General features: G+C 38.3%; 1 protein-coding gene across 3 annotated transcripts in view; it reads left to right on the top strand.

The window, feature by feature from the left end:
• The first annotated feature begins 557 nt into the window (after positions 1-557).
• DHX36 (DEAH-box helicase 36) overlaps positions 558-23,089 on the top strand; it is a 46,819-nt gene continuing 24,287 nt past the window's right edge. For 2 of the 3 annotated variants that reach the window (XR_009451792.1, XM_059686852.1), the window contains exons 1-12: positions 558-888; positions 5,383-5,507; positions 6,235-6,466; positions 12,026-12,064; positions 12,826-12,996; positions 14,317-14,396; positions 15,121-15,195; positions 15,311-15,477; positions 16,628-16,709; positions 20,044-20,184; positions 20,454-20,556; positions 21,335-21,422. Coding sequence is in view for 2 of the 3 variants with exons in the window: in XM_059686852.1 (XP_059542835.1) it covers positions 637-888; positions 5,383-5,507; positions 6,235-6,466; positions 12,026-12,064; positions 12,826-12,996; positions 14,317-14,396; positions 15,121-15,195; positions 15,311-15,477; positions 16,628-16,709; positions 20,044-20,184; positions 20,454-20,556; positions 21,335-21,422 (1,555 nt within the window). In the remaining variant the exon portion in view is untranslated. The remainder of the gene's footprint in view (positions 889-5,382; positions 5,508-6,234; positions 6,467-12,025; positions 12,065-12,825; positions 12,997-14,316; positions 14,397-15,120; positions 15,196-15,310; positions 15,478-16,627; positions 16,710-20,043; positions 20,185-20,453; positions 20,557-21,334; positions 21,423-23,089) is intronic. The other variant, XM_059686851.1, reaches the window with a different exon arrangement.

The raw sequence follows: 23,089 nt of genomic DNA, 5'->3' as shown, positions 1-23,089 counted from the left end.
ACTGTAATTTTGCTGCTGTTATGAATCGTAATGTAAATATCTGATATGCAGGATGTATTTTCATCGTTACAAATTGAACATAATTAAAGCATAGCGATTAATCACAAAAACAATATGTAATTATATATGTGTTTTCCGATGGTCTTAGGCGACCCCTGTGAAAGGGTCGTTCGACCCCCAAAGGGGTCGCGACCCACAGGTTGAGAACCGCTGCTTTAGGGACTTCTAGGGGAGAATGCATAATCCCACTGGTCCATTCACAATGTCAATCCATATTCACTATCCAGGGCCCAATTGGCAGCAAACTCCAGATTTTACCATAAAGAACATGGAAGCAAAACCCATTTCCTCACTTGCTGGACGTAGGGGGCAAAAAAACCTTGCAGCCTTTGCTTGCTCTCCCTCCAGAAGCACACAGGTAAACGACCGACCCAGGGAACATCACAGAGGACTTCACTTGAGCCAACCTCCCGCTGGCCGGTGACGTCGCCGGAAATGGCTGCTTGTGACGCTAAAGGGCCCGCCTTCTCGCGCCGGGCGCCGGAAGCAAAGCGGAAGTGGACGTGCATTCGCTTCCGGTCCCGGCCGCCATTTCTGTCGGTTACAGGTTTTCACGCGTTGTAGTCCGCCGGGACCATGAGCTATGACTACCATCAGGGTTGGGGCCGGGACGGTGGAGGCCGAGACGGTGGGCCCCGCGGCTCCGGCGGGGGCTACGGAGGAAGCCACGGAGGGGGCCATGGGGGGAGTCGAGGCTCCGGAGGCGGCGGCGGCGGGGGTGGGCGCGGAGGCCGAGGCCGACATCCTGGGCACCTGAAAGGCCGCGATATCGGCTTGTGGTACGCGAAGAAGCAGGGGCAGAAGAGCAAGGAAGCCGAGAGGCAGGAGGTAATCGGAGACGCGGCGGGGCCAGGCAGGGCGTGAGGCCGGGTAGCGGTTCTGTCTTCTGCCGCCGCCCCTAACTTTCTCTTTGTTTCTCTTTTTGTTTCTTAACTTGGTTCCTTATCCGGTGTCAGTGCTCTGTGGAGTGAATAGGAAGCGCAAAGGAGCTAGGCTAAAGCTTCCTGTGGAAGATGCTCTGTGGCTTAACGTTAGCCAAGCGCCTCTGACCTGAGGCCGCTGGGATGCTTGTGGGCTGCGTGTGTGTGTGTGTGCGCTCGGCCGGAGCACGGGGGACAAAGCCAGCGTTCATTCCAGGCTCCAGCCGAGACGGGCCGCCTTGGGATGTCACTGTCATAGTGTCTGTGGCCGCCCTTTCCCTTAGAGTAATTATGGTCACTTTTACTTAAGATTTCCACCCTTTCCCTTAGGAGAATTAAGATTTTTGCCCGATGCGCTCTGAACTAGCGACCATTCTGCATTAGGTACAGGTTTGCGGGGAACAAAAGCTGCCAGGCACGATTTGGCGGGTAGGTCGTTCGGCAGAATAGTCCAGCTTTCATTTTTATTAGAAAAACGGCCACAAACCCGCAGTAACTTTCTAAAGACTCCTTGCCAAGTTCTGTTTACCCCCGTTTTCACGCCAGGTGTTGTGCATGTTGCTATGGGGACCTGAAGACATAAGATATCCAAGTAACTTAGGGTCTAGTTGGGAAAACACTAAGTCCAAAAGGGATGAAAAGTGAAATCAGGAGTAATTGTTCATCATTACTTCCACCTGAAACCGGTTGTGCCGTGGACCGTTATCAGGGGAACTCTTGATTTCCAACCCCTCCCCAAACCTCCATTTTTGTAAATGTCACTACCACTTATTCACCCGCCAAGGCCAAAATGGGGCTTCTCTGTGACTTTTCTCTTTCATTTCAGCAAATCTGTCTGTTCTGCCTTCTGAGTATGTCCCAAGTCAAATCACAACAGTTACCATAGGTCAAGCCCCTATTTTATTTTCTGTTCCTGGCCTCCTGGGTGATTGTTTTTGTTTCAAAAGTGAAGAGATTTGACATTGTCCATGTACGGATGCTATGATGGGGGTCAGTGGAGAGGGGACCTATATCAGAGTGGGCCAAATCATGCTATAGCAGTAAACCGCCCCCCAGATCAGCCGCTCATAACAGCAGAGGTTTGTTTTTCTACTCATATTACTTGACCATGGGAGTACAGTTGAGAGTTTTCATTATGAGAATGAGGCTCCTGGCGCCTCCACCCCTTTAGCTGGTTTTGCTGACAGCCAGGAGGGAGCATAGTAAATCACCCCCGATTCTTGGAGACTCCCATTCACATTTCTCTGGCCAGTAAATCATGGCCATGCTTAACTCAGGGCTGGGAAAATGCAGTCCTACCATATATCTGGAAAGAAGCAAACCAGAATATTGATCAATAGCCTAATGACTACTAGAGAGAGAGAGAGATTTAGGAAAGGAAGATAAACCTCAAAAATAGGAGATAGCCTTGAGGAGGGGAAAGGCATTGAGCTGCAGGGTTTAGGTGGAGAAATTAACTTTAAGCAGGAAAATGGACTCTTTCCATTTTAACAGGAAGGAAAAGAATAAATGATGGGTTCTGGTTGTGTTGGGTTTAGGTTTGGTTGCAAGCAATTGAGGACTTTTGTTTTCTTTTTGAATACTGTGTGTGAAATTATGAGGGTGAACAGGAAGGTGGTATTGGTGTATCACAGAAAGGAGAAAGTTTGAAATAGCTGCAGATAATTAGAAGCTGGTAAAGTAGACGTAGCCACTTTGCTGGACACTATTGAGGGTCTCTTTTGCCAGGAGAAAGATAACTATTTGAAGATGTCTGGGGAGGGAGAGGGGTAATGTTTAAAAAATCAAATCAAATAGTCATATACAAAATGTGTATGAGAGTTTCCAGACAGAGGTGAGATAAAGTGAAGAGTGATGGGACTGGAAGGTTAGGAAGGACGCAGCTTACAAACAAATTCTCAACTCCTTGTATCCTCTGGGCCCTCATTGGGCAGAGAACCTCATTAAAATTAATTTATAAAATATGTAAATTTTCCCCCGGCCAGTGTGGTTTAGTTGGTTGAGCTTCATCCCATGCACCAAAAGGTTGTTGCTTCAATTCCTGGACAGGGTACATGCCTGGCTTGTGGGCTCCATCTCTGGTAGGAGGCAGCCAGTCCCTGGTTCTCTCTCTTTCTCTTCCTTCCTCTCTCTAAAAATTAATGAAAACATATTTTTTTAAAAAGGTAAATTGTGTTCTTACTAAAAAGTATCAATTATGTTTTCAGGGGTTATTTCATTTTGCAATCATCTCACCTTTTTGTGACTATCTTTAACTCATGTAACAAGGTGAGGAGGTGAACCTTTGTTCTGTTAGAGGTAAAAGCTTCAAAATGTAAAGTTCTAGTTGGTTTAAGAAATGCTTTACTGTGAATGAGTTTCAGTTGGGAAGAAATCGTTCTTCTGGTAGACATTACATAATCTTCTCTTTGCCATTTTGAAAATGAATGAAAGAAACAATGGCTTTGAGCCCTGGATGTAGTTGGGAAGGGTATAAAAATTAAGAAAGCTTTATTTGAGAAGACTATGTCTTGGGGCTTCCTTCCCAGAGGAGTCTTTGATTAAAGTATTGCTGTAGATTCTTAAATTTCTGTCAAGAAAAGACATAGTAATCAGTAAGCATCTAATGTAGTTCATGGAGCAGTAAATGTTAATATATGTCAAAGACATTTCAAAATTTAAACCATAGGGGGAAATATTCTAATAATTAATCTCTGTGTTGGGGATGGCCAAGACCAAACTCAGGTACCATGATTCACTAGGAGGAATCACAAAACTCTGAAAAGCTGGTGAACTCACAGTGAGTTTTTTGCTGTTGTTTTTACAACAAATTATTACAGATTAAAATCAGCAAAGATAAAGGTGCATAGGGCAGAATCCAGGAGAAACCAGTTTCAGTGGACATACCCTATAGAAGAAAAGATACATTAATCTATTATATAAACCATCTTAAAAAGATTTATGCTGCAAGAAAAACAGACAAAGTTTGGGGGTTTAGTGTTTGTCAATAATTAGGTTTTGCTGCAGCTCGTAATTCTCTAAGGCTTTTCTGTTAGCCAGGGTTTTGCAGTATTCAACTTTTTAATTGTCTGAGCATAATTATGCTTTTATTATCCCTTTAATAAGTTATTAGCACAGATCTCCTGTAATTCCCCAAATATCTCATTGTATTCTTTTTGTGTACATGTTTATTTTCTTAAAGAGAAAAATGGTTTTAACCCAAATGTCATATATTCTCATTTTAAAGGACAGATTCAATCATTTATCCATTCTTTGGACAGACTTCTCTGAAACACCTACCATGTGCCAGAAATATATCTGGAAAAAATACTGTAAAAAGTGTAGACTATAAAGTGAATAACTTGTTTAAAGTTATTTAACTTGTTTAAAAAATTAATAGTAACCAAGACAAGATCCTATTGCACATTTTCTGCAACTGGCTTTTTTTTCATTTAATACCTTGGCCATCTTTACTGTGTGCACACTTGAAGACAAAAATCTACCCACTCTTTTAACTACTGGGTTTACTTATTATTCAACTAATTATAATTTGCAGTTATAAATGAACAGTTTTTTTCTCACTTTGTACAGAGTAACTAATATCTTCCATGTATTCTCTTCCAATAAAATAATATAATATTTTCTCTGCTGTGTGTTTTTTTTTTTTTAAATATGTTTTTTACTGATTTTTAGAGAGAGAGGAAGGGAGAGAGAGAGAAACATCAATCAGCTGCCCCTACTGGGGATCAAGCCTGAACCTAGCATGTGCCCTGATCTGGAATGGATCCTCTTGGTGCATGGGAAAATACTCAGCCAATTGAGCCACACCAGCCAGGCCTTTGCTGTGTGGTGTGTGTGTGTGTGTGTGTGTTTTAATAATTCTCATTCTATGAGGAAACTGCATCATTTGCCATATTGGATCATCATCTCATGAGCACTGATCATTTTATATTCCTCTTTTTATGTAAGAACTTTAAAATGCTCTTAAAATTCTCATTGCAACCAAAATAGTATTTCCAATTTTTAACTTAGGGTTTGTTTTTAAACAGAATATTGGGTTTCATTCATTTCAATTGTGGGTATCTGTAAATTTAAGGTTGGGAACAAAATCATAATATGTGAGGGTAGAAGGTAAGGAAACCCAAGTTTTAGGAAGGAACATAAATATTCATTTTTACCCAGTTACACTAGAGCTAATTTTGTACATATATAATAGAAAGGGATCTTGAAGGTTAGATACAAAAAATGTTAACATATTAGGTCTAGGAATTGGATTTGGGTAAGAAGGCAAGTGTGGTACTGGTAACATTAACTTTCTCTTACATGTGTTTGTTGAACATATATTTGCCTGTATTTTTGTATCAAATAATTTTATATATGCTTTCTCATGTTGACGAAGATGCTTTTTCTTTGCACAAAATAGAGAGCCGTAGTGCATATGGATGAACATCGAGAAGAACAAATTGTGCAGCTACTACATTCTGTCCAAGCTAAGAGTGACAAAGATTCAGAAGCACAAATATCCTGGTTTGCTCCTGAAGATCATGGGTAAAACAAAAAGTATTCTTTTAAAAAATGGGCAGAGAGTGACACTTCTTTCATAGCATTGGCTAGGGAAAAAATGATAATAGAAATTCCATCTTTAGACTCTCTAATAGGTGAAATTTAGTCTCAAAGTCATCATTTTTCTTAAGTAGATGGAGCAGATTTTATGAAAGATTAAACAAATAAAAATAGTGTATTCTACAGGAAAGCTAAGTGGTAGGAATAGTTTATCTTCATATGAGATTTATCAAGTTGTTACTTATTGTTCCCATCATTTTTGTATTTCCAAAATTTTCCTGTGGGGGAGATCTGCAAAAAGTGATGCTGTTTTAAGAAAATCACAGAAACTATAATTTAGAGAGGAGATTAGTGAAAATTTTTCTGGGACTATAATAAAGCATCCCATTTATATCTCAGAAAAGGTGGCAGGAAGAAATAAAGTTGTAAAAACAACAAGGCTCACTAAGCCATTGCAATGGAGGAATGACTTATGTTGATTTTTTTTTTTTTTTTAATTACCACAAGGAATAACTTACCTGGCATTATCTAGTTGTAGGGAGGAAAAATTTTATTTTAAGAATCTAAGTTTGTTCATAATTGATCTACTCAGAGAAAAGAATAAAAGCTTTTGATATTGGTGATTTTGAAATAATTAAACAGCATATTGTTTTCTTTCAGGACTTGAGTAGTTACTTAACCCTTTCGTCATTTTTTTATTTTGTCCAAATAGGTATGGTTCTGAAGCTCCTGCTGAGAACAAACCAAACTCAGAGAAGAAATTGGAAGACCGGGGGAAAAAATTGATAAATCAAGAAAAGAAGACATTTAGAATCAGGGACAAATATATTGACCGAGATTCTGAATATCTCTTGCAAGAAAATGAACCAGATGTAAACTTAGACCAACAGTTATTGGAAGATTTACAAAAGAAAAAAACTGACCTTCGGTATATTGAAATGCAGGTAATGGGAAGCAAGATGTGGGAAAAACTTTTACTTCTCGTGTGTGTGTGTGTATATATATATATATATATATATATATATATATATATATATATTTTTTTTTTTAAATATATTTTTATTGATTTCAGAGAGGAAGGGAAAAGGAGAGAGATATAGAAATATCAATGATGAGAGAGAATCATTGATCAGCTACCTCCTGCATGCCCCCTACTGGGGATCAAACCCGCAACCTGGGCATGTGCTCTTGACCAGAATCGAACCCAGGTCCCTTCAGTCCACAGGCCAATGCTCCATCCACTGAGCCAAACTAGCTAGGGCAATAAAATGATATTTAGAGGTAGTTGCATGGTATAGATTCGTGAGATTCCTCAACAGGCCTTCCTCTGAGAATTTTTCCCCCTCATATTGTAGAGAAAAGCAACAGGAATGGAATTACACATAATTACAATAGCCTAGCTCCGTGGTTGGCAAACTGCGGCTCGCGAGCCACATGCGGTTCTTTGGCCCCTTGAGTGTATCTCTTCCACAAAATACCACGTGTGGGTGCAGGTACAATGTGATTGACATTTTGTGGCCCATGCGCAGAAGTCAGTTTTCGGCCTGGGCGAGTCTATTTTGAAGAAGTACTGTTGATATTTGGCTCTGTTGACTAATGAGTTTGCTGACCACTGGCCTAGCTCATTTACAGCAGCTTATATGGTGAGGAGAAAAAATATTTGAAAATGGTAATGCAAATGACAAAAGAAGTTTAACTTTACTAGGCCAGTTTAAGGAAATGTCTTTTATGACACAGTGATTAGAAGTATAAAGTTTCTTCTCTACCATTTAGTCCAAAGCTTGCCTTTTACAGATGACCACATTAAAGCCCCTCATTTTAAAGATAGGACTGTGATAGGAACTGAAATTGTCCTGAATTCCTCCCCCCCACCCCTCAATATTTTTGTGCTAGGCAAGATATTTTAAGGTCCCTTCCTATCCTTCCTCCTCCTCTTATATAATAAAAGGCTAATATGCAAATTGCCCCCTCAACTGGGAGTTCGACTGCTCACTATGAGTGTGCTGATCATGGCGGGCGTTGGCAGAGGCACTGCCAGCCCCGATGAGCCCCCACCAGAGTGGGAGCGTGGCAGGACGGTGGAGCAGGTGAGCGGGCAGTGCCAGGCCAAGGCAGGTGCAAGCGGGGAGCAATTGCCCCATTGAGCACCCCACAGATGGTGACCAGCGGCAGGGAGCTGGGCCGCCGCCCGTCTCTCAGGCACTGAGGGAGCTGGGCGGGGGCCCGATGACTCAGGCGGAGGGTCAGCTGGGACTTGCCCTTTCATGCCAGATGCTCACGCACCAGGCCTCTAGTTAAATGATAAAATTGTGTGATTTGTGGATGTTCTAGAGATAAGAGAAAGACAGAATATCACACCTTCTGTGGGAAAGAAAGGATGCATTGACTGTTGCTGGTTAAGAGTAGATATCTTGATTAGAACAGATGAGCCGAGGTCGTCCAGAGGCCAAATTGTGTAGCTTATTTATGCCTGTTGAGTGAAAATATAAGGACAAAGAGGATTTCAAGAAGAATTAATTCAGAATGTAGTTGAGAGCAGAGTTTCTTTTATTTTTTATAATAGGTTTTTATTTATTTTAGAGAGAAGGGAAAGGAGAGGGAGAGAAAAATATTGATAAGAGAGAACTGTCAATCGGCTGTCTCTTGCATGCCCCTACTGGGGATCAAGCCAGCAACCCAGGTATGTGCCCTGACCGGGAATCAAACTGGTGACCTCTTGGTGCATGGAACAACACTCAACCAACTGAGTCACACTGGCCAGAACAAGAGAGTACAGCTTGTTTTGTTGCCTTAGGAACAAGGAGAATTAGCTACTGTCTCTGTTTACTTTGTATGGAGGATAGAGCTCAAATGTTATTAAAGTTGAGTGATTGTTTTAATTTAGAGAAAGTTAGGAGAAGAAATGTGCAAAACAAAACCAGTTGTTGGTGTACCTATTGTCCAGACACTGTTGTAAATATTTTACGTATGCTATGTCATTTAAACCTTCCAACACCTTGTATGAGATTATACATGTCTGTTACAGATGAGGAAAAGGAATCTAGGTTAAGCGACCTAAGGTTACATAGCTAGTAACAGAACCAGGTCTGAAGTTCAGATGTGTTTAAGAGTTCAACTCTTTAATCCTTGGTAATATGTCATATTTTCTCTTATTTTATGGTTTATTTAATAAACATTAATTTTTTAATTACTAGATGTCTTTCATTGTGCTATGTTTTCCAAAGACTGATAAGATATTTCCTGTCCTCAGACAAGGAATGGGAAAGAATATTGGGTTGTCATTCTCCCTTCACCAGCATTTACATATATAGAAAACAAATACGGTTGATGTTAGTTTAATGGGATAACTTGTATATACTTCCATGTTAAGATGGTTGCATTTAACTACATAGGATACTTTTTTTTTTTTAATCATTAAATGGTTTTTAAATAATTTAAAAATTATAATAAAAGAAATTACTAAGAAAAATACTGTGACTTATCTCAAAGCACTAAATTCATTTAAGTCACCATGTTGACTCATTTTTATGGCACTAGTATTAATTACCTGACTATGACAAGGATGGCATATAGAGCATGGTTAATAATAGCACTGTATTGTATATTTGAAAGTTGCTAGGAGAATAGATCTTAAAGTTCTCATCACGAGAAAAAAAATTATAACTGTGTAGTGATGGATATTAACTAGACTTATTGCGGTGATCATTTCACAATATATATGGATAGTGAATGATTATGTTGTTCACCTCAAACTGACAATGTTATATGCCAAATTATATCTCAACTAGAGGCCTGGTGTACAAAATTCATGCAAGGGGCTTGGCTACCGCAGCCCCGGCTGCCTCAGCCGGCCCTCGCAGTCTTGGCCATCCCTGGCAGCCCCTCAAAGCGTCAGCTGGCTCTCGCCCTCCCGGCTTCATCCAGAAGGTCGTCCGGACAGTCATCCGGAAGGATGTCCGGATAGTCGTTCTGTTTGGTCTGATTAGCATATTAGCTCTATTATATAGAATAATAATAAAAGGCTAATATGCAAATTGACTGAACGGCAGAATGGCTGGTTGCTATGATGCGCACTGGCCACCAGGGTGCAGACGCTTAATGCAGGAGCTGCCCCCTGGTGGTCAGTGCACTTCCATATGGGGAGTGCCACTCAGCCAGAAGCTGGCTCATGGCTGGCCAGCTCAGTGGTGGTGGCAGGAGCCTCTCCCACCTCCGTGGCAGCACTAAGAATGTCCAACTAACGGTTTAGGCCCGATCCCTTGGGGGCCTAAGCCTTTAGTCGGACATCCCCCAAGGGCTCCCTGGCTGCCAGAAGGATGTCTGACTGCAAGCTTAGGACTGATCCCCTGGGGAGTGGGCCTAAGTCAACAGGTGGACATCCCCCAAGGGGTCCTGGACTGCAAATGGGCACTCCCAACCAGACTGAGGGACCCTCCCGAGTGCACAAATTTTTGTGCACCAGGCCTCTAGTATAGAATAAACTGGTATTAGGGGACTAGTATAGTCTCCATCTTGACAAATCAAATGGGCAAAAAATTAACAAGGATGTTTCAAGAAATTAAAAAGCATGGCAGTAATATACTAGATTACCTAGGATAGTTCTAATTTTGCATTTTTTTCCCTTTTCAATAAAGAGGGTTTGTTAAAATTATGGTTTATTTTTTTTATACCCCTAAAGATTTTTTTTATGTTATAGTTGAGGCCCAGTGCATGAGATTCATGCACTGCGGGGGAGAGGGATCCCTTAGGCCGGCCTGTTCCCTCTGTCAGTCCGGGACCCCTCAGGGGATGTCCGACTTTTGGCTTAGACCCTGTGACTTGTTATCTCAAAGCACTAGAATTCATTTAAGTCACCCTGGGGGGATCGGGCCTAAGCCAGCACTCAGACATCCCTCTCGCAGTCCAGGACTCTCGCAGTCCAGGACCCCTCGCTCCTTACTGCCCACCTGCAGCGGAGGCAGGAGAGGCTCCCGCCACCACCCCTGCACTCGCCAGCTGTGAGCCCGGCTTCTGGCTGAGCGGTGCTCCCCCTGTGGGAGCACACTGACTACAAAGGGACAGCTCCTGTGTTGAACGTCTGCCCTCTGGTGGTCAGTGCACATCATAGTGACTGGTCATTCCACCATTTGTTCAATTTGCATATTACGCTTTTATTATATAGGATAATACATCTAGTTCAGTGTCAACCATAGTGCTGCTTTCTTAGTGTATGTCATTTTTATGTAGTGTGGGTATGGGGTACCATAAAGTTTTCAAAACTAGAAATTACCATGTAAAAATTACAGGAAAGAATTAGTCATGCTGTCTTTAGTATTTCTAATTGTAATTCCCAAAAAACTTGTTGAGTAGCTAATATGTGTCAGAAACTGCTACTAGTTTTTTATATAAAGGCTCTTCATTCAGATTTGTGGCAGCCCTCAGTTAAAACCTTTGGGCCTCCAAGTTTGACTTAACATAACAGTTTTTAAATGGCAGTACCAGATTTTCTTACTGCTGATACTGTTTTAAGCTTTTATACTCAAAGGCAAGTACCCAGGATACTTTGAATATGTTCTAGTGCCTAATGCATTAGTAAATGGTGTGGATCAATGAGTGGGAAAAGAATGTGATATAGAAATAAAATCTAAGATGAATATATAAAACAAAGAGAAAAAATTGTAAAAGTAACTTAGGGATAGTAAGAATGCTATTAGATGATAGATCAGATTTCATTTTACTGTCACTTACTCTAAGAAAGTATCTCCGTTCAATTAGATGTAATAGAATTCTATTTTTCTATGTTTCAAAAACCAAAGTGGTTGCTGAGTTATTACTTAGTTCTTTTTTTATACAGTGGGGCCTTGACTAACGAGTGTCCCGACTAACAAGTTTTTCGAGATACAGGCCGTCTCTCAGCCTGTTTTTTTGGTTTGAGTTGCGAGCTAAAATTCGGGTTACGAGCCAGCTTCAGATACCCCACCACTAGTTGGCACAGCGAATGTCACAGTGAACGCCACAACATCAGCCCAGCATCACGTGTCTCACTAGTTCACTTTTTGATTTGACATACAAGCAATTTGAGTTACGAGCTCCGTCACGGAACGAATTAAACTCGTAAGTCAAGGCCCCATTGTAAAATTCTTTTTTGTCTTGATACTTGTAAGCTGTGAGGTAATAAAATACTTGTATTCTAGCCCTAACCGGTTTGGCTCAGTGGATAGAGCGTCGGCCTGAGGACTGAAGGGTCCCAGGTTCGATTCCAGTCAAGGGCATGTACCTTGGTTGCGGGCACATCCCCAGTAGGGGGTGTGCAGGAGGCAGCTGATCAATGTTTCTCTCTCATCTATGTTTCCAACTCTCTATCCCTCTCCCTTCCTCTCTAAAAAAATCAATAAAATATATTTTAAAAAAAATACTTGTATTCTAGCATATTTATCAGTATATTCTGATTACCAGGATTATAAATTCATTCCAGTTTTTGGTGAAAAATTTATAACTTGTTTTTTTTTAATTTTTTATTTCAGCATTTCAGGGAAAAGCTGCCTTCATTTGGAATGCAAAAGGTAAAATGATTATGCACTGTTTAATTTGATTTGTAAAATACTTGAATACAGTTTTTTTTTTTACAAAGTGCTGTGTTAAGAAGAAATACAAATTTATCAACCTTTCTCTGAAGGATATTCTTAGAAACTCATTTTATTCTTTTGAATTGTTGAAAACAAAAATATGGCCATGAAACAGTTTTTTCTAAAGTTTGCTTATATTTATGTCCATAATTGAAATTTTTAGAGTTTAAAAACAAGAATTTTCACAAAAAGTTATTTTGTAAACTTAGGTATTTAAAACTTTTTCTTTATTTTAATTATTTGAAAGGAAATAATTTTAAATTATATTATTCTTTAAAACAGTATACAAAATTTGTCCTACAGACAAAGCCATATTTATGAATTAAGATATAAATTCTTAATATCTTCAGTAGTTGTTTAGGTTTCAGGGGATATTTGCCTTATACTCAATAGCCCCATATGATCACATTCTTTTTCACTAATCCTTTTGCATGGAACTTATGAGCTGTTGACTCTTTTGTTCTTACCAGTGTGTTTTTCTTTAACAGTGTCTTGGCTGAGTTCTTTTAATAATTTAGTACTTCTTAGCTCTTGAAAACTGGTATATCCAAAAACCCAAACTGTCAGCATTTCACATAAAATTTAAAAGGCATTAGTGTTTTGTTAGAAGCAGTTACCTTCCGTTTGGTAGAATTTCGATAACTGTCTTTTCAGACTTAACATGTGATGTCCTTCACTTATTTTTCTTTTTGAAACAGGAATTGGTAAATATGATCGATAATCATCAGGTGACAGTAATAAGTGGTGAAACTGGTTGTGGAAAAACCACTCAAGTTACTCAGTTCATTTTGGATAATTACATTGAAAGAGGAAAAGGATCTGCATGCAGGATAGTTTGTACCCAGCCAAGAAGAATTAGTGCCATTTCTGTAAGTTATCTCTCACTTCACTTTCCTTTTTCCTTTAGGGTAGTCTTGATAATAGCTTTTTTTTTTCTTTTTCTTTTTCTTTTCTTCCCCAAAATCTGTTTTTGAATGGATAGTGTAAGTAGTGAAAAGGGAAATAATGATGTGTACCAGATACACTGATTGGAAGTTTTATTTCTGAAGTATTTCTTTAAAAGTAATCATGTCATTTTCTGTTTCTAACCTCAGTCATCACTGTTGTTACAAGATGACTGTTGTTTACTTTTAGTTACATAAATCAGTATGATTATAATAGCATTTCATCTATCCAGAGCTTACCTTTGGCACTATAAGTTTTAAAACACAATGAAGATTTAGGAATTAAGAAACATCAATCTTGCCTGGCCAGTGTGGCTCAGTGGTTGGGCATTGACCCATGAACCAGGAGGTTATAGTTCGATTTCCAATCAGGGCACATGCCCGGGTTTTGGGCTCGATCCCAGGTAGGGGGTGTGGAGGAGGCAGCTGATCCATGTTTCTCATCATTGATGTTTCTATCTCTCCCTCCCTCTCTGAAATCAATAAAAACATTTTAAAAAATTATAAACACACTTTTTTAAAAAAGAAAGAACCACCAGTCTAAAACCAAAAGAAACAACCAAATATAAAACTTGCATGGAATTTGAGGATAAATACATCCTATATAATAAAAGCCTAATATGCAAATCAACCGAACGACGGAATGATCGGTTGCTATGATCCTCACTGAGCACCAGGGGGCAGACGCTCAATGCAGGAGCTGCTCCCAGCCCTCAGGCCCCAGGCCAGGCAACGCGGGTGCCAGCAAGGGTCCCCCTGATCGCTCCGCTGTTCGCATTCGGCAGCAGTGGCGGCAGCAATGGGGGTTGGGGCCAGCCAGCGAGCAATGGGGGTTGGGGCCAGCCAGCGAGCGGCACCAGGCTAGCCAAGGTGGGTGCCAGTGGGGATCCCCGATCGCCCCGCCAGTCATCCCACAGATCGGCTCTGATTGCCAGCCAGGCCTAGGGACCCTGCCCGTGCACAAATTTCATGCACCAGGCCTTTAGTGTTAATATAAGTTTAGAACAGGATTTCCTACTCTTTTAGAAAGACAAAAAGAAAGGGAAGAAATAATGAGAGGGTGGCTGTAGAAAGACACTTTGAAAATAGTGAAGAAAGAGCATTTGACTTTGGAGAGCTTAGAGAAAATGAAAAGTAAATATAAGAGGTGAGTAAATATAACCATCTCAGATTTTCATGGATGGTTAGGATATTTGTACTAAAGGAAAATCTCTTTTCTTTGTAACTATTTTATTTTAATTAAAGGTTGCAGAGAGAGTGGCTGCAGAAAGGGCAGAAACTTGTGGCAATGGTAATAGTACTGGATACCAAATTCGTCTCCAGAGGTAAAGAATGTTCACTTGTTTACAGGTATATTTTAGTTAAAATTTGAAGCTAGAGATTAAAAAAGAAAAGATTTTTCTCCATCTGTATGCCAATTATAACTACTAGAATTAACATTTAAAGTAACAAGCATAGGAGGCTTGCAACCCTCAGTCATTTTTGTAACCCAATTTGATATTTGGATTACCATTTTAATGTCTTTTATAACATGGAATGATTTGAAAAATAACTTATTTCCTGGACATACATTAGTAGATCATCGCTCCCCCTGAAAGGAGTTAGTGTCCTATATTTTGGTACCACACCCAGCCCCTGACCTACCTTATTGATTTTGGTATCTTTAACCCCTTATCCCACTTCATTGTATTTTTTTAGTTTTTTTCCTGGAGATCAAGATTCCATTTATCTTTTTTAATCAACTGACTTTCCAATCACTGAACAGAAGTTTAGTAATGAGTCATTTTCTGAATATCAGTGGTTGTTTATGCCTTTAAAAAATAAATTATTAACATTGTATCATGACAACAAAAACAGTGTATAATGAACTTGGATGTAGTATTTCTTATTACCTGGTAGGCATTCCTATAACTACACAATTAAGTTGAAGATTTTCATTAAAACTATAAACCTTTTAAAATTGAAGATTTTCTTTTAGATGTTTGTGGCACTTAGTAATGTACTAGTAAAGAAAACCAAGAATTGTTAACTTGTGTCTTTTATTCACAGCCGGTTGCCAAGGAAACAGGGTTCTATCTTATACTGTACAACAGGAATCATCCTTCAGTGGCTTCAGTCAGACCCGTGAGTATATTTCAATTCAGGACATTTAATTAAGTCCTATAAAAGATGTAATTATTAAATAGGATGTTACTAATTGTTGTACTGAGTTACATACTTTACCACACTTCTGCTTCAGGCATTTGTCCAGTGTTAGTCATATTGTGCTTGATGAAATCCATGAGAGAAACCTGCAGTCAGATGTTTTAATGACTGTAATTAAAGACCTTCTCAATTATCGACCTGACCTGAAAGTAATATTGATGAGTGCAACATTGAATGCTGAGAAATTCTCAGAATATTTTGGTGAGTAAAATTTATGATTATTACTTTGGGTAACTACCAGATAATTAAGGTGGCATCAATAAAGTCAAACCACAAATCTGAATAATTTTATTAACATTTTTTTATTCTTTTGTGGCTTTTATGTACTATTCACAGGCTAGGGTGGCAATTTGCTAATGACAATAATACTAGTGATCACTAGTCAATGTGCAAGGTAGTATGTATGGCACTTTGTCTTTATTAAGTCTCATAATATTTTGTGAGGTAGGTGCTGTTATTTTTATTTTTAAAGATGAGAAAGCCTCAGCACAGTTAAATAGCTTATCCAAGGTTGCCTAATTAACAGAGGGTTGAGAGGATTTGAAATTCAGTTTGACTAGCTGCAAAATACATTCTTTTAAAGTTATTCCCCTGTCTCTCCTACTTTAAATTGGGGAAGGAGCGGAAAAAGTAGGGAGTTAAATGGAATAGAGCTATATTTAATACATGTTCTTGTATTCAGCCTAGTTGACTCTCAAAGCCTATGAGATCCCTCGAGTGTATTATGTCTTCTTTTTTTTTAATGCAGTATCCAGAACTTACATTAAGTAACTTACTCAAATTTATGAAAATCAGAGGCAAAGCTGTGATACCACCTCAGTTACTTTGCTGCATTGTTGACCATTGTTTACAGTGTGAACTGTTTTCTTTGCTACAAAATATGAATAACATTTAGAAAACAGTTCTAAGAATCTTTTTTTAAAAACTAGTAATTCTAAGATAGTAACAGTTTAATATTTGATTAGGTCTTGTTTTTAACTACTTTTTCCTTAATTCTGGGTGCCACGGAGGACTGCTTCATATATAGATTTAAATAAAACGGGTTCTAATGCAATATTCTGGCTAATGATGAAGAGGAAATAGACTTCTCATAATGGATTTTAAGTGCAATTTAAAATACTGTGTCCTTTGTAGAACTGTGAGGTATCTGCACAGTTTAGCAGTGGAATGGTGTTGAGTGAAGGCTAGGCTGCTGCCTTTTATTGAACTAGATATAGAAAATAGGATAGAGCTGTAAAAGCTCAGGATCATTTTCTGAAGTTATAAAAAGTAATAGATTCATTGTCCTTTTTATAGTGTTTATTTTTATTTTATTGAGTACAGACTTATGTTTGTTTTTTTACCATAATAGGTAACTGTCCAATGATACACATACCTGGTTTCACTTTTCCAGTTGTGGAGTATCTTTTGGAAGATATAATTGAGAAAATAAGGTGAGTAAATATTAAGAAATAAGACATTTAAAAATGCTAACATGTTACCTTTTCTATTAAACTTTAATTCAGAAATTCACCCTTCACCTCTTCCTCCTAAAACATTGTTAATGAGTCCTTAAATCAGGGATTCCCACACTTGGTTGCACATTAAAGTCACCCTCAGCCTTTTGAAATCCAGATGCTGCGATCACACACCATCCTCAGTCACGTTACACAGTTTGAGCTGGCAGCTAGGCACCAGTATTTTTCAGAGATCCCTGGGCGGCGAACTCTGGGAGCCTCTGTCTTTAGTGATTGGACCTCACTTCTGGTTCTCCTACCGGGTTTCTCGTTCTCCATGGGCTTCCCTTCCCTACCCTTTAAGTATGATTTTCCCCTCGGGTTCTCCATTAGCCTTTTCTCAGTCTGCTGTGGTTCCTGGGTGCAGTCCTATTTGCATGACCATGCTTCTGTATTTTCACAGCTTTCTGAACTAGAGCTTCAAAGCTGAAGCTCTTCCTGAACTCTAAACTTGTTATCTAACTCTGCTCCGCGGCATTCCAGTACCACAGACACCTTGAACCTCACATTTTTTATGAGACTGACGCGCTGCCTGCTGTGCTAAGAGGGCAGACCTCACATTTTTTAAACCAAAATCATCTTACATTCCATTCCCACCATGCTTTCACCAAAACAATTATGCCTTATCATGGTTATTGATGTTATCCTCCACCCAACTGTCTAAGCTACAAATCAAAAATGCTAATATTTATCAAGGAGTTATGAACTAGGATAAGTTAACTGCTTTACTTGTTTAGTAACCAAATTACTCTTAAGTTATCCTGTATTCCTCCCCTTACCCACCCCCTAGCACAATGCCTTGATCATACATTGTCTTCTCATTTTTGTTTCTTCTACTTAAGATCCATATTATCTCTCCTGTGCTAACATAATAGTTCCTCTTTTGGCACCATGATCTTCACTCTCACAATTGCTGCCATTCTCTACCATGCCAGCCATTGGCCTTTCATTCATGACTTGTGCTTTGTTACATGTTATTTCCTCCTTTTCGACTTGATTTGCCACCTTCTCCATTCTTTCTCCTATAAACTATTGATTATATAAAAATAAATTCCAGCTTCATTGCCTATTAAACCATCTCTGGTCCTCTCACAGAATGAGATGTTTTCTCATCCAGGTTCCTGTAGCACTTTTATCATGTCCCTTAAAACACTTATATTATCACCATGTAAAGCGCCTCTTTATATTTGCCTTTTCAGTAGATTTCAGAAGGTTCAAGGTCAAGGATTTTGTCCTCTTTATCTCTAACTAGTGCATAGCGCAGTGCCTGACCTCTAGTAAACATCTGAATAAGTACAGGGACAGATGTAGAAACACTTGTGATGAGATTTTTCAAGATTCCACAGCTTACTTGTTAAATGGGAAAATGAATAGTGGGAAAGTGAGAAGAAAGATTTTATATGGAGGATAGTCAGCAGAATTTAACAGATAATTTTTTAAACTTTATGTCTTGCACTGTGCCTTAGGGTTCTGAGAATAAAATAAGGCTAGATTTGGTAGAAACCTCACAGCTTATATCGAGGCAGGGAGACATGTACACTGTTAATATGAGGTGTGATTGACCTGTTGTGAGAAAGAAGAGTGTGTCGGAAATGAGATTATATATAGCAGAGATAGGCTAGGTAAGTCAGAAAAGCAGTGAAATTCTAAGTAAGAAAGAGGGAAGTGTGTATGTCAGCGTAGAACATATTAAAAGTGAAAGATAGTTATATAGGTCTCCCATGCTCTGGTTTTATCATGTCCATAAATTTTTATGCCCTTCCTCAATTCTACTTTCCACTATGTGTTCTGTGTCCTACCACAGCACATTTATCAATTGTTTTCTAAGAGAATAAAAGCACTTGACAATGATGATGCAAACAATGTTTCCAGGATCAGTAATCTAAAATTACATAAGGATGGATTGCTTTCTTAAGCTGTCTAGAAGGCACGTTATATACAAGGAACTGTAGTTAAGGGGTCTCTCGAAGCAAAAGGATAGTATCTATTTGTAGAAGAGCTGCACTACAGGGAAGCAGGAGGGAAGAAAGTAAGGTGACATGAGATGGAGGGTTGTGACTGGGCCCTTGGGGTGGGGGTTGAAGGTTACCTCTGTTGGAAATGCTGGGAAGGGAACCAACCGTGGGTCCATCCTGCTGACTAGGACTAATCTCTGTCTCAGGTTGCCCTACTTCAAGTTGGTGCCTCTATATGTATGGAAGACTTAGGGGGATCCTGGGTCACAGGTACTGAATAGGGAAGGGGATTGATTAACACTTTTGGGGTGTCTGCTATGTGTCAGGCATTGTGCTTTATCACTTTTTTGCTCTTATTCTTATGCCAATACTGTTATCAAAGTATTAATCTCTTAAAGTAAGGAAACTAGAGACCTGAAAGTTACACCTTGTTTAAAGTCACACAGCTAGTCAATGTCAGAGCAAGGACATCATTTCCATAATCTGTCTGACTCACAAAACCAATGCTCCAAACCTCCCATTCTATCTGGAAGCTGTTCCCTAGGCAAACTCTGAGGGGATTTGGGGTTAAAAGTTTAGTTCATTTTTCTTTGTCTTTCTCCACCTTCATGCTCTCAGAACCCACTTACAGTAAATAGTTGGGATTCTGGGGCAAATGTGCCCTGCTTATAGCAGTCACTGCAGCATGGTGGAGTCAGAGCATAATGCTGGACAGACGAGATTTGAATGCCGATTTGGCTCTGCCATTAGCTATATCTGTCAGCCTGAGCAGAATAAATAGTTCTCATGCATGTGTCTGTACATTTATAGATACACTATCTGAGTCTCCTGGGGCACTAATTAAAATCTGGGTTAGCTGACCCCAACCAACCAGACTTCAATCCAAATTGCAAGGTATAGGATTTCAGAATTTACAGTTTACAAACTCTCTAGGGGATTCTTATATGTACTCAGGTTTGAAAACCTATATGTAAAATATGAGTCTTCTACTAGGCAACATTAACTATTATTTGGGACTTAATGTTAACTTTTTTTTAGAGCAAACTTAAAATTGAAGATGAAAGTTACTCTAATTTTGATTGCTTAAAATGATCTAGAGTTGTATATACTTTATAGAGAAGAATGATTTTCAACCAAAATGTCAGATTTTATGTTAATGAATACTTGCAAATAAATGGATATTTAACTAGTGTTCATTAGAAATTATAGTGAAATTACTTAAAAATCTTTTTTAAAATCCTAAATATAAGCTGAATATTAGCTACAACCAGAGAGTTTTTAAAAAGTGAAGCTACTTAAGAACGTTTTCATTTTAGATATGTTCCAGAACAAAAAGAACACAGATCCCAGTTTAAGAGGGGTTTCATGCAAGGGCATGTAAATAGACAAGAGAAAGAAGAAAAAGAAGCAACGTACAAAGAACGCTGGCCGGATTATGTAAGGGAACTGCGGAAAAGGTAAGTTTGTTCTGTCTGGAAGTCAGAGCATAGTGACTGAATTGACCTAAACAAAAAGCAGAAATTATCTTCTTGAATTTGTACGTATTTAAGAAGATTATTATCTCATTTTCCAGCTGAATAGTATGTTGTAAACACTGTTATTTCCCCACTAACTCTCTCCTATCATTCCCTCATTTGAAGGTTGAGTTAATTTTTAGATTTTACAGAAATTTAAGCCTCAGGAAACTATATCAAGTATTTCATGATATTTTATTTAACTTTGATAGGTATTCTGCAAGTACTGTAGATGTTATAGAAATGATGGATGATGATAAAGTTGATCTGAATTTGATTGCTGCCCTTATTCGCTACATTGTTTTGGAAGAAGAGGTTAGTTTTGTTTTCCTCAAGTGACTTAATTTTATTTTTAGATCAAGGCCATAAAAAAAAAAATTAAATGCTTTTTTTAAGAAATTGATTTGAGAGAGAGTAACATTGATTTGTTATTCTACCTATTTATGCATTCATTGGTTGACTCTTGTATGTGCCCTGAGCAGGTATTAAACCTGCAACATTGGTGCATTAGGACAACTCTCCAACCAACTGGGCTAGCTGGCCAGGGCCTCGTAAATGCTTTTTTAAAAATATCTTATGGATGCCCTAGCGCCTGTTTGGCTCAGTCGATAGAGTGTCAGCCTGTGGACTAAAGGGTCCTGGGTATGATTCCAGGTTCGATCCCCGTCAAGGCACATGCCCGGGTTGTGGACTGGATCCCCAGTAGGGGGCATGCAGGAGGCAGCTGATCAATGATTTTCTTTCATTGATGTTTCTATCTCTCTTTCCCTCTCCCTCTTTGAAATCAAAATATATTTTAAAATAAATAAATAAATAAAAATTACTTACAGAAGAAATTGCTTTTGACACCAGGAATGAGAATCTCAAAATGCCAAATGATTTAGATATTTGACCTATTTGAAGAAAAGACTAAACAAATGGAAAATCTGGTTTACAAATTCTATTTTTAAAAAGTGAGCTTATATTCATTATTTACAATCAGTAACCAAAATTTTCCTTAGGCAGTATAATTTTAATGAAGGTTAAAGTGCACAGATTATTTTATGTATTTTGTTATGTGATCATTTGTAATGATTATTTCCCTTCCATACAGGATGGTGCAATATTGGTCTTTCTACCAGGCTGGGACAATATCAGCACTTTACATGATCTCTTGATGTCACAAGTGATGTTTAAATCAGGTATTACTGAAACGTATTTTATTGCAATTCCAAGAGTGGTACTTGAATCATATGTAGCCTGGTTTTTATCTTCCATTTGAGGAAGAAGTATTGCTTCTAAGGCCATGTCTTTGTAAGAACTGGTGGTCTTAGCCCAGATTAGTTTTTTTCAAAAGTTGGATTATTTTACGTTTGTTTGGTTGTTTTTTTCTGAAATTCTAGGTGAAGATGGTGGGTATTTTAGTGAAGTTCTCTATGTGTTATTATAGTGAGAACATTTCCCCTCTCCTCCTAAATTTGCCTAATGAGTTGAGCCCTTCAGGAGAAAATGTTGGCATGTGAGTAAGTAATCCCCTAGTCCACTGATTCTCACCTCTGACTATACAACAGTCAGCATGGCACTTATTTAAACTTCAGATACCCGACCTCCTCTTCACCCCAAATCTAAGAAAGTGACCTGAAGTCTTAAAACTTCCTGAGATGATTTGATTCTTTAACAGTATTATTTTAAGAGACATCACCTCTTTTGTCTTAGAGAATGCAGGGGAACATTTTTCTCCTATAAAATTCAGTTACAGCATCTTCAGGTGTCATTTTTAACTTCAAATCAGCGAAATACAAAGCAAATTCTATTTAATGTATAATTGTGAATATAACTTCTAACTTTACTCTCTTGAAGTAATTTTGACACATTTTTATTTTATAAAACTAAAAAATATTTGCTCTAATTGTATTGGCTAGACTAGTAAAAGGTGCATTTTTTATTCTTTGTTAAATTCTATTGTTGTAGTGCCCTCAAAGTATTCTTTATAATTAAAATTATTTACTCTTCTCAAGTTAGAAAAATATTTTTATCTGATTACCATGACTTCTCTATGATGAAATGCCTCTTTTTCTTTTTCTTGTAAGTGGTAACATTTCCATATAGAAGACTAGGCACGATTAAACTCTACGCTGAATTTTTTTAAAAAACAATGGGAATTTTGGGGGGGGTTGAGTTTTCCAACTTTGGCCTCTTTTTTCCCCATCATAAGAACGCAGGGAATATATATGCCCAAATGTAATATTATTTCTGTGGGAATGGGGAAAGGGTGTGATAGCTAGATTACTATAATTGACTTCATTAATTTTCTAATTTAACTTAATTATTCTCAAGAATGGAGGTATTAATTTAAACTTTCACCACCAGCTCAATTTCTTTGAAAGGAAGTTTTTTAAAGTTTAACAAGTATTTCTCAAATCATTTTTAAAATTTAGCCTTAATAATCAGTTATATACTGTTAGTCATTGTAAAAAAGGGAGAAATTGGTCGTACTCCATACTGACTGAAAAGTAAATCTTGAAATTCAATTTATCAAATGCTTATCAACATTCTCATTCTTGTCATAAGAAATTTTGTTTCTGTTGACTACTTTGGTGTGTGATATCAGCTATAGAAATTATTTTTATCCCAATTATATTGTCTTCAGCAAAATTGTTATTACTTTCATCATCCCTGACTGATCTTTTTTTTTTTTTTTTTTACTTTGTAATGAAACATTTTAAGCTTATAGAAAATTAGGAATATCATATAATGAATACCATATACAAATGACTTCAGTGCAACAATTATTTTCATGGTCTAATTTTTTCCCCTTTTTAAAGTAAATTGTAGCTATCATATGTTATCTCTAAATATATAAGCATGC

The sequence above is a fragment of the Myotis daubentonii genome, chromosome 3 (genome assembly GCF_963259705.1).
Source record: "Myotis daubentonii chromosome 3, mMyoDau2.1, whole genome shotgun sequence".
Classification (NCBI taxonomy): domain Eukaryota; kingdom Metazoa; phylum Chordata; class Mammalia; order Chiroptera; family Vespertilionidae; genus Myotis; species Myotis daubentonii.
This window is presented reverse-complemented; position numbering and strand designations above follow the sequence as displayed.